Source organism: Trichosporon asahii (genome assembly GCF_000293215.1).
Source record: "Trichosporon asahii var. asahii CBS 2479 unplaced genomic scaffold scaffold00056, whole genome shotgun sequence".
NCBI lineage: Eukaryota > Fungi > Basidiomycota > Tremellomycetes > Trichosporonales > Trichosporonaceae > Trichosporon > Trichosporon asahii.
In genome coordinates this window covers 804,194-822,031 of record NW_014040868.1, presented here as the reverse complement: position 1 = coordinate 822,031, position 17,838 = coordinate 804,194, and the positions used below count along the sequence as shown (strand labels likewise).

Genomic DNA, 17,838 nt, shown 5'->3' with positions numbered 1-17,838 from the left:
GTGCTCCAGGCGATGTCCACTCACCGCCACATTGGAGCTTATCGCCAGGGCATATCACATCAGAGGATCACACATGTCGCGGATATGCCGAATGATTCTAGATCCGCTCAGCGCCGCCAGTCACGGGTCCCACGGACCGCGGACCGGCGAACAGACGTGAGCGTGCAGGACCCGGTTAAGTTGTGTGGTTGCCATGGCGTGGAGGGGCGACGCTATACACTGACGTGCTGCGGCTAGTGTGATACAGGTGTCTGCGCACAAGATAGCAGCAACCGATATGAGATCTGAAGGCAGCTGATAAGGGAGCGATGTCTTGCGTACGCTCCCACGCCATCAGCACGCAGCGGGGCCCATTTCACGCAAGTCCTCTAATGTTTGCGTCTCGGGAATACGCACGACATGCTCCCTCATGCTCCCTCGATCGTCCTGTCCCCACAAAGTTTAGCGTGCTATTCTTGAGCACCCGAACGCGGCTGAAAGAGGCAAATCGTTGCCAACATCGAAGACGCCGAACTTCCCGATATCCAGGCTCCACAGAAGCCGAAGTTTATCCCGCGGCCCGCACTCATCTAACTTTCGATCACTCACGCTGATGACTGGGAATCATGACCTTACGGGCACGGAGCCCGTGCGCACTAGCCTTGCACGCGTGCTGGCTTTGTCCGGTGAGCTAGGCACCGCTCGACTTCGGTTACACAGTTATCTCAATCACTCCTCATCTCTTTCCGCTGTAGTACCAGGTCAACGACCTCCCTGCTCACCCAGTGAGCAAACCCATGAGGCCAGAGAAGCGAAATACAAGAATGTTGCATGTGCCGTGTCCGGCGACAGATGTACGTATCCCTAGGATCTAATGTCTAATTATTTTATCACTGCACGTAGGCGGTATTGTGGTATGAAAGAAACCCATGTAACACAGTGTCGTCTAACACGTTTCTCGAGTCCGCCGACTCCCCTGCCTGCAAGCTCCACGCACGGTCAGTCCAGCGAGTGCACGCTGCTGCAACCCTTCGCCGCTATGAGCCACTCGCGCTTAGTTGCACGAGTAGGCGCCACTGAGAGTGTGGTTGTCGAACGACAGCTTGATGTCCCAGACGGCGGCGTAAGTACCGCATCCGAGACAGACAAGACCGATGATGATGCAACCGATGTTCATGAAGGTGAGGATGGTGTTCTTCGCGCTCGAGAAGCAGCCGCCCTGGCGAATGAGGACGAACCACATGATACCCGGAAGGTAGAACGAGAAGCCAGAAATGAACAGGGCCGAAATGATGGAGAGCAGGTCGGAGAAGAAGGGAATCGCCTCAGCAACGACAAAGGCGATGATGCTGATGACAGCGACCATAGTGATCCACACAGCCCAGCCCTTAGGCGTCGCGACGTAGCGGATCGTCGAGTGCTTGAAGAACTTGTCCATGACGTAGCGGCCGGCGGTAACCGTGTTGATCGAACCGGAAATGAAGATGACGGGAAGCGCAACACCGAAAGCGATGCGAGAGACGGTGTCGCCGGCCGACAGGAGGGCGGGAGACTGGACCTTGTTTCCGACGAAGGCGTAGCCGATAGCACCGGTGCAGGTATAGATGATGATCTCGGTGATGCCGAGCACCCAAACCGACTTGGGGAAGTCGGACGGAGTGTGCATCTCCTCCATGAACGAGAACTGGCAGATGGCGAAAGAGTACGCGAACACGATGTTGGTGACAGCGACCATGGCGTCGGCGAACGTGGTACCCGGGTGAGCGCCGGCAGTCCAGTCAACGGCAGCAAAGCCTCCGGGCTCGTTGTGGGCGCGGATACCAGTGGCGATGAGGGTAATCAGAATGGCAGCGCAGATGGAGACAAAGTCGATGTAGCCGAGAATGGCCATCTCAGCGAAGGAGGGCGGAAGCGCACAGATGAACAGGAGAACCATCGAGACGACACCCCAGACAAGAGTGCAGACGTGAGCGTGCGTGATCGTCTTGAATGCAATGGTTCCCGTCAGACAGTGCGAGCCGACAAGCAGGACCAAGTAGAGCCAGAACGCAGCGCCGATGATCCACTGGAGCAGCGGTCCCCAGCGGGGGCCGACAAGAAGAGGCGCGACATCACTGTAGTGCGTGACCTGGGGATACTTGAGCTTCACCTGGCCAACAACATAAGAGGTGTAGATCGCAACGAAGCCAATTCCGACGGTAATGATAGTACCCGCAACCATGCCGAGAGATGCAAAGGCTCTGCAGGTCAGCGAGAGGAACAGTTTGCGGAACGGAGGGGTGACGTAAGGTGGCGACTGGAAGAGGGCCACCGGGTGGGAGCGGCGTCGGTCGGTTTATTTCCGGGGCCTTAGCTCCACTATTCAGACGCCTTTGTGGACATGTGCTCGCCCGCGTGTGCGCCATGGAAGCCGCGAAGCGGTCCGTGACAGCTGCCGAACAGGTGTGCGACCAGCTGCGACCAAGGAATGACGCCGACGCTTCTGTGATCTTCCGAAAATTTGGCTAATTCACAAAAACAACAGGAACGAATCGTCGGCGTCCGCCGTACCCGTGTGACTCGGTGACGGTGACCCCAGCATTTGCTCGACGACGAAACGCGCACATGACCCGCCCCCTGGCAAAAAATAGACACCACCCTAACAGACGTGGCTACTCACTTGGGAAGAGAAAGCGAACCGAGGGCAATGGCCTCGACGATCAGCACAACGACGAGCTGCACCCAACCGAGCTTGTGGTACTTCTTCTCGCCGGTCTCGACCATGTCAGAGAGGTAACCAGTGCGCTCGATCTCGTTCATCTGCTTGAACGACTTGTGCGTTCCAGCGGCCTCGACCGTGACATTGGCGTCGTTCTTCTCCTTGACCTCCATGGCAGGCATGCCATCTCTGGCGCCGAAGCGTCCAGCGGGAACAGCCTCGACATCGGGGTCCTTCATGTAGTTTCCATCGTTTGAGTCGGGTCCCACCGTCGTCGTCGAGGGGGTGGCGCTCTTCATCGCGTCGCGTCGGTCGAAGCGGAGAGAAGTTTGGATAGGAAGGGTGCGGCTGCCGGCTGGGGTCGGGGCGAGTGAGCGTTTGTGATGTGCGGGGTAGTGAGGAGTGGAAGAGCAGATCGTGCGGGGGAAGAAGAGACGAGGGTGCGAGACTTTCTGATATTTAACTGCGGGGGTTGGTCGCGCGCTAGCAGCCTCGTCAACAAGGCTCGGGCAAAGTAGCATCTGGCAACCGGGGGGACCACCCCCGCCGGCCGCCAGCTGAAGATCCCAGGCTCCGCTTGCTCTGCGCGCTCCGCGAGTGGACACCACCGAGCGGGTAAAAGAAGGCCTGTGGGGCTCAGCGGGCTTCAGGACGGAGCAGGGCAACGAGAGGAGCCAGCAAATACGAAGCTACCGCGACCGGCGACCCGCATCGGTGTCCTGCGATTGGGAGTATGGGGTGGTGCGAGCGGTCATCGTAGCCCTGGTATGCCCCGCAGGCAGGCCGCACACGGTAGAAGGCTTTAGTGTGCGATGTTAATTGCTGGTTGCTGCGACGAGACGTCATTCTCACTTGGTGGGATCCTGAGCAACTTGCTCCTGAGCTGATAGCATCTGCGAATTTCCGTGGATGCTCCGGCCGAGCGCCTCTGCTCTGCTGCATCGAACTGGCAGCCGCCGAAGAGCCCAGTTTACGGCAAGCTGGACGCTTATCAGGGACTGCATGTGGGCCGACACGTGCCTACCCCTGCTGTCAGCCGCCATCAGCAGCTTGCACAGCTGTCCATCCGGCAGGAAACCCAAGTCGGGTCTGGCCGTCGGCAGCGTCGGTACATGCGTCGGTAGACGCTTGGTGTACCAACACTTTTGGTATTTCTGGCCGGCGACGACCCTACGAACCCTGCTTCAGGGCTTTTTTCACAGTGCCATGCCGCTGGCTGATCGTTCGAAATAAGGGGAAAAGCCAAACAACAGAAAAAAAGTACGCAGCGACGTCAGCCAGTCGAGCCGGCGGCGACTCGACGGGACACTTGCCGCTCGATCCAGCTGACATTCGATATTGTGCCCCACTCGCATTGGCAGAGGCACCGCGTAGCTCGCTGTCGTCGCTGTCTATGGCCAGAGATACGCACCTGTATTCTCACAGCTGTCGTTGGCTGCCTGGCAAACAGGCTCACACGACCACGGTCTTTGGACGACGACGTTCCAGTGTCTAACCCCACCGGGCCACAGGGTCGGCATACTCGGTCTGGCATTCCAGCATCCTTTCAAAGCTGCCCAGGATCCAGATCCGGCCACAGAAACCTGATCCGGCCAGCCAACGAGAGCCAGCGAGGTGGCGTACGGAACATAGTTCCCGGCGCGCCCAACAGCATGCATCGCGTTCGGCCAAATAGACAGCACGGCCGGCGACCACATCGTGTCTGTCCGTCCTGCAAGACCCGGTGCGAAGTTGCGCTGCTCGCGGGGCCGGCGGGTCGCCAAAGTTCGGGAATCTTCGCCTGAGCGCAGCCTCCACTGCAAGTGTGCGATGGTCGTGATTCTACTGGTCACAAGACGATCTCAGCGGGGTAGCTCTGGTACAGTGCTTCCGCTGGCGTCTGCTCGCACCCGGAGCCTAGGGGAGGTAGAATGGGAGCGCCAGGAGGACAAATACGAGGCCCACTGGGGCCGTGTGGAGCACAACCGAGAGGGTGCGGGTGCCTCTGACACACCAAGAAGGATCCAGACACGCAGACACTGTGCCTCTGCTCCCCTCGCAACGACCTACAGCTTCGCACGACGATGCAGCCCCTGATTAGCCTATATCTGACCAGTTTCCAACTTGTACAAGCAGCGGATGTCCAGCTGTCCATATTGCGGCGATCAACATCTCTTCCATTCCTCTCAAATTTTCCGCGTGCCCCAATGTCCAGGTCGCCCAGGACTCTGGGAGTGGCCAGCATTCCTCATCGTTTCCGAACATAGAATGGAGGAATGGAAATCCGGAGCGGGCCTGGAGTACACATCGGCACAAGCAGATAAGCGCGACGTCAGCTGGATGGGGACCGACTGGGGCGAACCTGGTGGGCCAGACTGTGTTCGAAACTTCACCTGCCGCTCGCGTCGGTCGGCAGCTCCACAGTTCCAGGACTGTACAGTGACGGCAACCCGCACACTTTGGATACGATGCCGCTCCAGCGCCGCTGTCCCGACCCTCTATTCCGATTCCGATCGAGGTCGGGTGCAGATCACCGCTCGTCAGCTGGCCAGTGACGTCCAGCGCTGTTGGCGTGATCAGTGGCGCTCACGATCCACACAATCTCTCGCACCGATCGTCGCCCGACTCTCGGGATGCTCGGGCTGTGGAGCTGATAGCGGCCTGCTTATCTCCTGCACTTGGTCTTATCTCGGCGCGCGTCAGCGCGTGTCAGAGCTGCTCCACTGCATCCTGTGGAGAGGCCGCGGTACCTCCGTCTGTTGCCGCCGCGTCAGATAAACGTACCCTGCTCAGCATACCTTCTCGGCAATCAGACAGGGATGTCACTGTCCCCTCCTGTCAGTCGGGTATGCATGCCCAGTCCTGCGGTTTGGGAGTAGGGAAGCGATATGCGATCGCCCATCGCGAGCCCCACACCAGGCCGTACGTCACACCAACCCACCCGCTACGAAGTCCGGAAAGTCCTGTGTCAGCGCCTACCTCCCGAAATAGACTCTATGCTTTGACTCGGCCCCCATTCGCCCATTCGCTTGCGGCGGCTACGCTATCTCTTGGATGGCAAATACCGTTCCCCACACTGGAGGCGACGAGAATAGCACGGCTTGGGGTGCGGAGGAGCTAGCGCGTGTTGGCCCCAATGGACCCCGCGAGATGTCGGGCGCGTACTTGTTCTGGGCTCGAGGCTCGCTTGCAACTTTCGTTTCAGGTCTGTATGCCTTCGCAACAACTGGTACGCTGCTCCGTTGCGTGCGGGACTCCGCGTATCCGGGTGAGCCCATTTGGCGCTGCGCTTCGTCCGCGAGTTGCTCTTTGATTCTCGAAACGCAGAGCGTGAGGGTATCGAAGCTCTCGGCGCTCGCTACTACAAGCGCCACGTTTCTGCCGCATCACCGTCTTACCAACCTCGTCCACAGCCATGCAGGGCTAACCAACGACAACTGACAATGGTCATTGGCATTCTGTCCCCCACTGACCAAGACTGCCGCCGAGGCAGAACCCTGTCGCCGTCTCCGGCCGGCCACCGGAGCGGCGGCCATCGATCCTCCCTGGTGGGCCAGCAGCATGCGCGGAATGAACGACGTCGTCGGAATCGTCGGTGTCCGTTATGTCCACGGGCAGCTGATTCTATCGCCAGGCTCTCCGAGGGTAGAGTGTTGGCAAGGGCTTGACGACGCTGTCCTAAAGCGACCGAATGACTCACCCGATGCCTCCTTTTGCAGGTTGAGAGGCTTTGATGGCATCGCTGACGGCCGTCCTGTGACGAGCGTCAACCCGTGCTCAGGCGGGAACAGCCGCCGACTCTTCATCACGATGTGCTCACACTCCGTACTTCTGCTGATGGTTACTCACTACCTGCCCACCCCCAGTCCTGTCCGTGCACTCACACACTCCCTCTCCTCCACTTCCGATTCTCCCAGGTCCGTCTATCCCCCTGTCTCAACGCAGCCCCAGTCAGCTCCGGATCCAAGCAATGCAACGTGCCCGACCGGCGCCGAGGTGCCGATGCGCCGTGTCAAAGACGGACCGGACCATGTCCAGCGTCGGAGGTGCCAAGCCTCCGATCTGGCCCAACCACTCAAACCTCCGAGCGCGGCTCGGATCCGCAAATAAGCTGCCCACATGTCCCCACATGCTCTTCTTATGTTGATCCGAGCGTTCCTTCTCTTTTTTCAGCAATTGCGATTGCCGAACCTTGCCCACATCTGGACTGAAGCTCGAGTAGCTGCAGTCACGACTACGCTGCTCTTGCCAGGATTCATTCTCGCCTGTCCTCTGCATCCCCTGTTCTGCTACGTCCACTGCTCTCGTGAGCTTTCCTCCGCGTCGTGGAGCAACTCGCATCCCGCTGGACATAGTGTCAAACTGATACATAGGGGTCATGAATGAGAAGTCTAAGGAAAACAGTGCTGATGTAGTTGTGATGACAGAGTTGCCGATGAATATGATAGTGTCGAGTGTGTCTCGTTGATGTGGGGGATGTCTCAGAGCAGCGCCGCGGCGAGCGCAACGGCGATAACGGCGAAGAGCGACGGTAGAGCGCGACCGGCATCCGAGTGCCCACCCTGACTTTTGCCGTCGCCGCTGATGACGCCTCCGCCTCCGCTCGTGGTCCAGCTGCTCGTATTGGCGTCCGAGTTCTGCACGCCGTCGGCGAGTTCCGCAAACCCGACCGCGGCCGGCTCGTACCGGAAAGCAGTGTAGACGTTCTTGAGGAAGGCCGCGCCAATGATCCAGTTCACGGGCGAGTTCTGGCTCGCGCCAAACTCGAATACGGCACCCATGCACCACGTCCCGGTCCGCTCTATGGAGCCGAGGTTGAAGTCCTCGTTCGAGACGGGGTACCACTTGTTGCCGAATTTGAGGAGGAGCTCGACCCGCGTCTCGCACGGATAGGCGTAGTAACCCGCCATGGTTGGCGAGACGGAGGCGAGCGGGCGCGAACCCTCAATCTGGTCGAACACGGCTCTCACCATGTCGGGCGGAGCGCCGATGAGCGTCGTGCCCGTGTCGATGGCGGCGGAGGCCCACTCGGTAGAGTACCCCAGGTCGTTGCCCTGGACGTTAATGCCCTCGAGCTTGAGGCGCCAGTAGTCCTTGTCCTGGTCCGGGATCGAGACGTAGTTAAGGTCGCCCTTGTAGAGCGTGTTGTTCGTGCCGCCGAAGAGGATCTGGCCGCCGTTTTCCTCGAATTGCCGCGCCCACTCGTCGCCACGGTGTCGGACCATGAAGACGCCAAACTCCTTCTGCTGCCACTTGCTCGCGGCGAGGGTTTGCCACATCGGCGTCGCGCCGCTGTTCGCGATCGCCTTCCATGCAAGACCCATCAGGCCCGAGATCGGCGGCTGGATAATCCCGCTTGCTGGGCCGGAGCTTTCTTGCCCGGGCTGCGAGCCGCCGCTCTCGCCCGAGGAACTCGTCGGATTCGTCTGCTTCGTGTAGTTGACAACGCCGAAAGTCTGCTCCTGGACCGTGAACCCGCCCATCGTGACGGTGTCCCGCACGATGCCGCCCTTGACCATGCCCGAGCCGTACTTGACGCCGAACGGATCGTTGGTCTCCTGCAGCGTACTCGACTCGTGGAGCTTGAACGTGCTGATTCCCTCGCAGTCGTTGCAGTCGTCGTCCAGCACCCAGAGGTCGCTCGATCCCGTGTCCATGATGCAGTAGAACGGCTGCGCCGGCGTGCCGATGTCGATCTGGCCCGCGTACGTAGAGTCGATGCCAATGTCGACGAGAGGCAGGGAACCGACATTCTGCCGCTTCTCGTGTAATGTCCGTTTTAGAAGCGAGCGCTCCTCCTCGTTCAGGAAGCTGCCGTACTTTGCTCGCATCGCCATCGCTTGTCCCTCGGCCCACGCCATGCGCTCCTCGGGCGTGCGGTACTGCCCCGTCCGTCGGTGGACAAGGGGGACGGCGACCGGTTCGCCGCCAATGACGTTGAGCTTCTCGGCTTCGGCGGTGGGTGCTGCATGGGTAGCAGCGGCGAGCGCAAGTAGCGCAGCTGCAGTGGTGGTCGTGCGCATAATGAGACTCGTGTGGAGGGATACAGTGATGCCAGCTGCGGGGTGTCGGAAGTGTCCCAAATGTCCTTATTATACAATGAACGAGTGTCCGCGGAGATCAATGAAATGAGGGAGATTAAAAGGAATGCCGGTCCGGAAGGGCGTCGACGTCGGTCGCTGATCCGGAATAGAGCTCGCTGCGCGTTAGGAGTCCAGAGGTGACTGTGCAGCAGACAGAGCCGGGGCAGTGGTCGGTGTGGGCGGCGGGGCGTCAGGTGGAGCGCAGCTCGGCGGGGGACGCTGAGACGGTGGTGAGGAAGGCGGTGAGGACGAGTGACGAAATGCAAAGGTGCGCAGTCGGGGCAGTCGAGAGCCGGTCGGCGCGGTCGCGATGGGGGTTCGGGGTTCGCTCAAGGACTATACACAAAAAGAACAAGAGCGCTGTGTGTGCGAGGGGGTGGTGGCACGTCGAGTGTCCAGAGAATGAAAGACGATAAGATACAGGTAGTCGGCGGGGTTCTTTGAGGGAAGAGGGGACAAGAGACGAGCGACAAGAGAGTGTGGGTTTGCGAAAGGAAGGAAATGCTTGGCACAAGTTTGACGACGACGGTTCGGCGGCGGCGGCGCAGTCGTTGTCAGAGCTGGTGGATCGCTCATGACCGCTAGAAGCGACAGACGCCTGCCCTCTTCCCTGGCTGGGCGCTGGCATGCCGGCGCCCGCCCCTGAAGCCACTCAAGGGCAAGTTCTAATTGTGCAGTCGCCCATGTTCTAATTGAGGCTTATGCAGGTTTAATCGGAGCATTGGGCGCTGCGGACGAGGTACATGAATTGAGCCTCGGGCTGTCTCCTCTAAGGGGAGGGGCGGTGACTGCGCAATCCATGAATCCATGCAATCCACTCATGGACCCAGTCGTACCTGACCTGCGTCCCATCTTCGGATCTGGACTTGGGCTGCTCATCGATTCAAAGTGAGAAGGAAGCATGCCGGGTCGCTACGCTGGCGCTGGGGCTTTCATTTATGCATGCAAAGAAGCCTGCAGAGCATGCGCGCAGCGCTTCGATCTCTGCGCTATGTCGCGAGGAAGTCAAAGAAGTCCAGTTATAGCGCGATGACGTTCCCGCTATACTTGTCTGCCTGCGCTACGGCAGACCTAAGTCAAGCTCGTTTCTCGTGCCGGACGCCGCCGCAGTCTGTGTCACTCTGACATGACGCAGTCCAGAGCTTTTCAGCCTGGCGACGTATCTGCCCAGAGATCGGCAAGCGAGGAGGTGCGGTCTGCAGCATGCAGCAGACAATGCACACAGACTCGGCACTTGGTGCACCGCAGGGGGGCGGCGGGGCGATAAACTCTGGCCGAATTCACATCAAGCACAGCCAGGCCAACCTTGCGCCAGACTTGCCGGTGGCCTTTCCGACGCGCCGCGCCGACTCCAGCCTAAATCATAAGCCAGGAGAGGTTAGGACGAGCCAGGCTTCAGGACTCTGTGCCGAGCGTCAGACGTGTCCGACGCAGCTCTGCACTGGTCTAGGGCGGTTTAGGGAGCAACGGACAGGATGCAGGGACCACTGTCCTGGTATAATGCATGGCACGTCTGCATGCTGGCACAATGAGGTACGCGTCGTCCATGTGCTGCGCGCGGATGTCCAAGTTAACGTTGAGCCAAGCAGACTTGGCACGGACTGATGCGTGGTGCGGGTGCGGAAACAAGTCTGCCAACTGCGCCGAGAGGGAACGTCGTCATCGAGCCTAACGGCCCGCACGCTGTCGGAAGCGTTATCTCGGCTCCCCTCTCCCTCTGTACATGCAACGCCTCGGCTCTCAGCTGGCAAGTCAGGCAGCATCTCGTCCGATTTGTGAGCTCGGAGTATGCCAAACGAGAACATGCATGATTGTGATGAAGGCCGCATCGGCGTCCAAAAGCAGAGGCGATGAATGTCTAAGGGCCTCCTAGCCCGCTCGGCGCTCTGGGCGTTCTGGGCGTCGACACTCGGTATCCTCGGCCAGCTCGGGCGCCGAGCGATCTCCATTCCGCCCCCTGGCTCCGCTCTGTCTGCCCTCGCTTTCGTCGGCTCGAGACGCGACAATCGACAGCGGGTACCAACGGCAGCCGGCGCAGTGCGCAGTGTCCTTGTTCTAATTGTTCTGCCGAATGCTGCGCATGCTTCTATACTTGCCCTCATGCCCGGTCAGCTGTGCGAGGCATGTGGGCTGCGTGTTGGATCTCGGCCCGTGGAGTCGGATCTGCATCAACTTGGACGGAGATCGGAGATTGAGAGGGTGAGCGGGCTTGGCCGAGATCTGGCCTTGCTGCTTCTAGCAACGTAGTGGTCCAGCCGACGATCAGAAGTTGCAGAATTGCAGAAGCTTACTCAACCGCCTGCTGACTCATTTGCTTCCACCAGGCGTGTCCAGCTACGTGAGTGCTTGCTAGCTGAGTCCGGGCGCCAGCGGAAGGATGATCAGACCAGTAGGTGAGTCGACTCTGGTAGACTGCAGTCCACCCCCAGAAGGCCGGTCGACCCTCAGAAGGAAAGGGCATCGATGCAGCTGTGCCACCGTGTTGTCTTCCTCGAGTGGGTGGGTGACTGGATGGTCTAGGCCTTGCCGTTTCACTTTGCTCATGAACGGTCACAAGCAGCCGTCCTCCTACTCCTGCACAGCGGTACACATCAGAGATCCTCTGCACAGTGTGTAGTTTGAACAAACGCAGCGGGCGGTGTCGAGACTTCTAAGAATACAAGCGAGGCGAGTCTGGGCCGGCCGCGGATTGTTTCCATAGAACGCAAAGAAGTTCACCGGGCAGGAAGTAGAGTTTTGAGTAAGCGAGCAAGCGGGGAGAGGAGATCTACTTGCTTGCCCGCTCTACCATCATTCGCCGAGATCACGACTCGACTGGACTGACCGCATTACCCAATGTCTATCCGCGTTGTCTGCAGTGGCAGCGGTCTCGTCCAGGGTGAGAGGAAGACGCTGCGCAGTCGAATATGCTCCTCAAGCTGTGCTCGTCTTCGACCACCAGTCAGACAAGAGACTCTGCACCGCGTGGCGCCGCGCCGCGCATAGTGGCATCGTGGAATGCACAAAAGGTGATTTCCGCAGTGCAAGGCTCTGTTGTGCGGGGTGCGAGTGAGGGCGAAACACCACGCAGAAGCCGGACGCCAAGACTTTGAAGGTTTGGGTGGCAAACGGGCCAGACTGTCCGCCAGATGGCCGTTTAGCCGTATATAGGAAGCACCGTGGGACTGCGGAGTAGATCTGCACAGCTGCATTGTCGTGACTGCGAGAGCATAATGCTGCCTTATCGGGACGAGGAAGACATAGCAGCGTATCCTTCGCAGCAAGCATCACTACGGCAGATTGGTGAGTCGAAGACCCAGAAAGTGGAGGTCGCGGTGTGTGGTGTGCGGGCTGGTGCAGCGGAGCCAAAACGTCATCGCCGGGCTGGCCCCATACATTGAGCGCCCAGCCAAATGCCATGCGACGCTCAGCGCTCAGCCCGGCTCTGGCCACAGACCTCGCCGCGCACCGCGCACCTGCACTTGGTCATCACCGTCCACTCCTCTTACACATTCACTCACTCACATCCAGCACATCCCCTCCTTCCCCTCGCATGCCCCGGTAGCCAGCGAGCGCCATGTCTCGCCCTCCCCTCCCCTCCCCCCCTGGCTCGGGGCATGACCAACCCCACCGCACATTCGACCAGCTCAAGCTGCTCGCATTCGACAACAGCCCCCCGGACAAGTACTCGCCGAAACAATGGTTCGACACCGCCCTCCGCCAGGCTGAGCACGCCCGCCAGGCTGAAAGACGACAGAACAAGGCAGAGCAGTTCATCGCGTACACCCGCCTCGTCACGGCGTACAACAACGCCCTCCACCACTCGCGCATCCGGGAGGCCAAGGCTGCGGACCCCGCTTGGGCGACTCGCCTGACCGACTTCAAGCAGGTGCGTCAGCGCACACTCAGGGCGCAACACAGAAACTTTTGCTAACGACAGACCTGGGAGCAGGCCCTCCACAAGGCCAAGGCGCTGAAGGAGGAACTCCGCCAGGCTGACGCAGCGCTCATGTCGCCTCCTCCACCGCCGAAGCCGCAGCCGGAGAAGCAGGGGTGAGTTTCCTCGCCGCTTGGAGAAACTGACATCAGGTCAACATCGTTAGAGCGCGAACCAGGAGGATCGATCGCGGACCGGATGAAAGCGCTTTCCGGCCGTGGGATGGACGTCAAGCGGATCAGCCGCGAGCTGCCCGCGAACGGCAGCCGACCTCCCTCGGTCGTTAGCAACGGCACGGGCCGGCGCCCGAGCCTTCCCCGCCCGCCGAGTCCGCCGGGTCCTGCGGCGAACGGATCACCAGTAGTCGCAAGCCTGAGCACGGGCGGGTCGTCTAAATCGACCGGCAGCAGCATTGAGCAGCAGCCGTCACCCGTTGCGAACGGTCACCTCGGGCTTATCAACAATGTCCCGTCGCCTGCACCGGATTCCGGGCGACCGTCGCCCGTGCGAGGCGCACTTCCGAAGCCCCCGGGTCCACCGGGGATGCAGCGGTCGCCGTCTGACTCTGACGCAGCGCTCGCACACTTCGAACAATCGTTCCCTTCCATCGACACATTCGCCACACAGTTCGAAAGTCCCCCAGAGATCACTTGTCCCCACCCCCGTCCCCGCCCCCGCACCCACCGGCGTTGCTGTGCCGAAGCGCTCGCCCCTGCCTGAGATTCCGCGTTCGAAGCCATCAGAAGTCGACCTCCCCGAACTTCCATCATTCCCCTCCTTCCCATCACTACCGAGCGTACCGACCGACCTGCCCGGACAGCCGCGTCCGCCCCTTCCTCCGCCCCCAGCACCGATCGACCCCAAAGACGTTGTTCCTTCCCCGCCGAGTCCGGACCTTGACTCAGAGATCCGCCGCCCAGCATCCCAGCCCGCCGAGACAAAGAAGGACGAGGCGTTCTCTCCGCCGACAGAGGAGCTGAGCGCGCTCGACCTCGAATCGTCCGTTGCGACTGCGAAGCCGATCCCACCTGCTCCGGACCATCAATTGCGCTTCGACGCCGCGAAGAAGCCGCCACCGGAAACGATGCCGGTCCCGTCACCGCGGCACGAGGACTCGTCACTGGCACCTTCCCCGCGGACATCGTCAAGGGCCGTAGCGCAGCCGTCTACGAGCCCTGGATCGGGATCCACTGCCGTCGCCATCCCAGGATACAGTCCGACGCACGCGGGCAAGCCGACGTTCCCCCGCACAAATGTGCTGGAGCCTAACGACCTGCGGACGTACTTCATGAACTTTGACGTGGACGTGCTCCTCCTCGACGTTCGATCTGAGGATGAGTGGAAGAAGTCTTACGTCGGAGCAGAGTATTACAACCGTGGTTGTCACATCAACGTTGTCTGGATCGACCCAACGATCATCATGCGATCGGGCATGACGTCGGCGGGTCTCGAGGACGCACTGTCCCTGTCTCCGCCAGCGCAGCAGGAGGCTTTCGCCAGGCGGCACCAGTACGACCTGGTCGTGATTTACGACTCGCGATCGAAGAACTTCCCTCCGAAGGGTGCAGACCCGACCCCCGTTTCGCGCATGTGGGACATGATTTATTCGAACGAGTACTCCAAGATCCTTCCGCGGTGTCCGGTCCTGCTCGTGGGCGGATATCAGGGGTGGTTCGAGTTCATCGACTTCCGTGCGCGCCAAGGTGCTGCGCGGCAGAACCAGGCGCAGGGTCACAAGCCGGTCAACAGCATCAGCGAGAAGGAGGCGGCCGAGAAGCGCGCGAAGCGACAGCAGCACGTGTACCAGCCCGGAAGCTATGCCAAGGGCATCCCCGACACGTTCAGCAGCGGCTCCCCGCAGTCCATGACTGGCGGATACCACTCGCACTCGGCTAGTTTGTCGCACCACTTCCCGTCGAGCTACAATGCGGCACCGTATCAGTCGCCGTACTCGACGCCGGGTACACCGGGAGACTACGCCGCGGCGCCGGCACGACCCTCCCTCCCACCGAAGCACGGAAGCTCGCAGTCGATCAGCTCGTACGCCGGTGCTGGCGGCATCGCGCCGTTACCGAAGGCCTCGATCCACCCCGGAGCTGGCACACGGCGGCAGAGTGGCTACCTCGACAGCCAGTATAGCGGACATCACGCCTCGCGCCCGTCGATCGACTATCCCCAGCCGCACGCCCTGGGCAGGTTACCGCAACAGCCGCCGGCGGCGGCCTCGCACTCGCTCGAGCGGCGGGACAGCCGCACTCTCGTCCGCGCAGATGTGCGGCACGATCAGCTCGCCCCTAACAGCGGGTGCCGGTATTGGCGCGATCCGAAGCTGGGCCTTACGGGTCTCAAGAACCTCGGCAACACGTGCTACATGAACTCGACCATTCAGTGTCTGTCGGCCACGCTGCCGTTCGCGCGGTTCTTCCTCGATGGGCATTACAAGAAGGAGGTCAATCTCACCAACACGCTTGGTACGAGGGGTAACCTCGCGCACGCCTTTGCGGAACTTCTGTCCGCGCTCTGGAAGGAGCACTACACCTTCCTCTCCCCAATCACTTTTAGAGTGAGTACAGCCTACCTAGCAGTACGCCCCTGGTGGCTACGGCAATCCTGCTTGCTTCGCTCTCCATACTGATAGCAGAAATCCATCATCAACTTCAAGTCCGACTTCGCGGGCACGGAGCAGCACGACTCGCAAGAGTTCCTCTCCTTCGTCATGGACGGTCTGCACGAGGACCTGAACCGCGTGCGGGTCAAGCCGAAGCCGGTCGAGATGACACCCCAGCGCGAGGCTGAGCTGGAGACGCTCCCGCCTCAGATCGCCTCCGACAAGGAGTGGGCCATCTACAAGCAGCGCAACGACAGCTTCATTGTCGACGTGTTCCAGGGACAGTACATGAACCGCATGGAGTGCCTCACGTGTCACAAGGTAGGCTCTACTGTAGAGGTGAGCTAACTTCAGACATCGACCGTGTACGACTCGTTCCAGTGGCTCACGCTTGACTTGCCGACGAGCCGCAAGCCGATTGTGCTTCCCGAGCTGTTTGACCGATACGTCCAGCCGGAGATCCTGGACGGTGATGACAAGTGGTAAGTCGGCCGTTAGCTGGTAGTTGCACCATGCGCCTGGCGTGGTCCGTCGCAGCCCGAAGCTTCGCCAGCTCCGACCGAAGCTGACATACAGGTTCTGTCCGCGATGCAAGAAGAACCGCCGCGCGTCCAAGACGATGACGATCGTGCGCCTCCCGCCGGTTCTCATGATCCAGCTGAAGCGCTTCCTGCCCGTCAACGGGGGTCAGTTCTGGGACAAGTCGGACACGCCGGTCATTTTCCCGTTAAAGAACCTCGACTTGACGCGGTACGTCCCCGTCCGCCAGCCGAACGGGACAGAAGACCTCGACGACCCCCGCACCCAGATCGGGCCGTTCAAATACGACCTCTACGCCGTCAGTAACCACATGGGCACACTGTCGAGCGGGCACTGTGAGTAGGCACGAGATAGCTAGACGAGGCGTCGCGGAGCTAATAGCAGACACCGCGTTCGTGAAGGGCTCAGACCACTGGAGCTTCTGCGAGGACTCGCGCGTGACGCCCGCAACGGAGCAGGACGTGGTGAACCGCCCGGCGTATATCCTGTGAGTGTGACTCGGGGCAGCTAAGATCGTGGTTGGCAAGCTGACAATAACAGATTCTACAAGAGGGTGCTAGCTCAGTAAGGCCCGCATCTCGCATTCATAGATTTCCATTTCAACACATCCCGCAATCAAAGCAAAGCAAGAGCTAAAGAGTTTATTCCAAAGTGTTTATCGTTGTACAATCATGAGTCATGTCAACAGTGAAATGGTGCAATGGGTGCGGGATAGAGTGAGTCAGCGTAAGGATGTGCGAGCGTGTACGAGCGTGGGCAGAGGCAGTGTCGCAAAAAAGTGAATATTATGGGATCGTTCCGTCTGTCCAAAGGCCAGCTCCATGACTCTCAAACTCTGAAGTCCACTCGAGCTACAGCGAGGCGGCGGGTGAGTGTGTCGCGAGAATATCTCTGAAAGTGGCACCTCGTGGAATACGGGGACAGGGAATAGGTCAGTAAAAGTCGACGTGAGTCAGTGGAAGAGCAGGTGCAGCAAGAAGTGAGGGCATAAGGCTTTTCATAACTATCTACAACGATCGATCACGTAGGTTTTTCGCCGCTTCTGGACCACTATGGACTTTGTCGATTTCTGTTGTGGTATGGTTTTTTCTGTTTTACTGCTTTTCTGGGGGTTTAAAGAGAATGACTATGGACTTGGTTTTATCTTGATACTGTATTGAAGGAACGATAGTGCCACTTAAGTCTATGTCGATAGTAGTGGCTGAGGGAAGATGAAGGAGGAACTACGCGCTCGTCTCTGTGAAGAGCGCAAAGGCGAAGGGCGAGCGGACGTTGCCGGGGCCACCTGCGCCACCGGGACCGCCGGGACCGCCGAAGGGAGGGCCTGAGGGACCGAAGGGGCTGCCAAAGCCGGGACTGCCGAGGTGGCCGTGAGGACCAGGGCCGTGGTGGTGCCCGCCAGGGCCGTGGTGGGCGTGGTGGCCGTGAGCGTGGTGGTGGTGACCGCCGAAGCCGCCAAAGCCACCGAACGAACCACCGCAACCGTCAAAAGGAGCACCGAAGGGAGCGCCGGAGGGAGCGCCGGAGGAATCGGCGGAGGGGCCAGCGAAAGGAGAGCCGGAGGGACCGCCGAATGGCCCTCCGAAGGGAGGGAAGGGACCGTGGGCGTGGTGGCCGTGGCCGCGGCCGCGACGAGCGTGCCAATCGTTGTCATCGTCGGCGTCGGCGTCGGTGTGGCGGCCCCTACGACCATGCGTGCCGTGCTTGCCGTACTTGCCGTGCTTGTGGTGGCGGCCGTGCCCGTGGTGTCCACGGTGGCCGTGGTGGCCCCTGTGCTCCTCGGGTGCATCGGTGGCATAAGGCGAGCCCTGACGATGGCCACGGGCACAGCGTCCGTGGCAGCGACGGCGGCGGGCGTCTACCGGTGCGGCGTCAGAGGTAGAGTTCGAATCGCTCTCGGAGGTCGACTCGGTCTCGGAGGAGGAAGTGTCGCTGACGTTGGCGAAGCCGGGAGGAGGAGGAGGAACACAGCCGCAAGGAGGGGGAGGAGGCACATCGAAGCCGGGAGGACAGGGGCGCCCACCGAGAGGCGGGG

General features: G+C 60.4%; 3 protein-coding genes across 3 annotated transcripts; 1 reads left to right on the top strand and 2 right to left on the bottom strand.

The window, feature by feature from the left end:
* Nucleotides 1–1,033: 1,033 nt before the first annotated feature.
* A1Q1_03569 (uncharacterized protein) lies at nt 1,034–3,198 on the bottom strand (the record flags this gene model as incomplete). The annotated part of the gene is made up of 2 exons (XM_014323367.1): nt 1,034–2,219; nt 2,639–3,198. The coding sequence occupies 2 exons, from the start codon at nt 3,196–3,198 to the stop codon at nt 1,034–1,036; spliced, it is 1,746 nt and encodes a 581-aa protein (XP_014178842.1).
* A 3,939-nt stretch (nt 3,199–7,137) lies between these two features.
* On the bottom strand, nt 7,138–8,679 carry A1Q1_03568 (endopeptidase; the record flags this gene model as incomplete). The annotated part of the gene is made up of 1 exon (XM_014323366.1): nt 7,138–8,679. One exon carries the CDS (start codon nt 8,677–8,679, stop codon nt 7,138–7,140), a length of 1,542 nt encoding a protein of 513 aa, XP_014178841.1.
* Nucleotides 8,680–12,295: 3,616 nt separating this feature from the next.
* A1Q1_03567 (ubiquitin-specific protease) lies at nt 12,296–16,371 on the top strand (the record flags this gene model as incomplete). The annotated part of the gene is made up of 10 exons (XM_014323365.1): nt 12,296–12,607; nt 12,659–12,771; nt 12,822–12,937; nt 13,020–13,289; nt 13,399–15,218; nt 15,294–15,584; nt 15,645–15,745; nt 15,801–16,138; nt 16,185–16,290; nt 16,344–16,371. The coding sequence occupies 10 exons, from the start codon at nt 12,296–12,298 to the stop codon at nt 16,369–16,371; spliced, it is 3,495 nt and encodes a 1,164-aa protein (XP_014178840.1).
* Nucleotides 16,372–17,838: the final 1,467 nt, after the last annotated feature.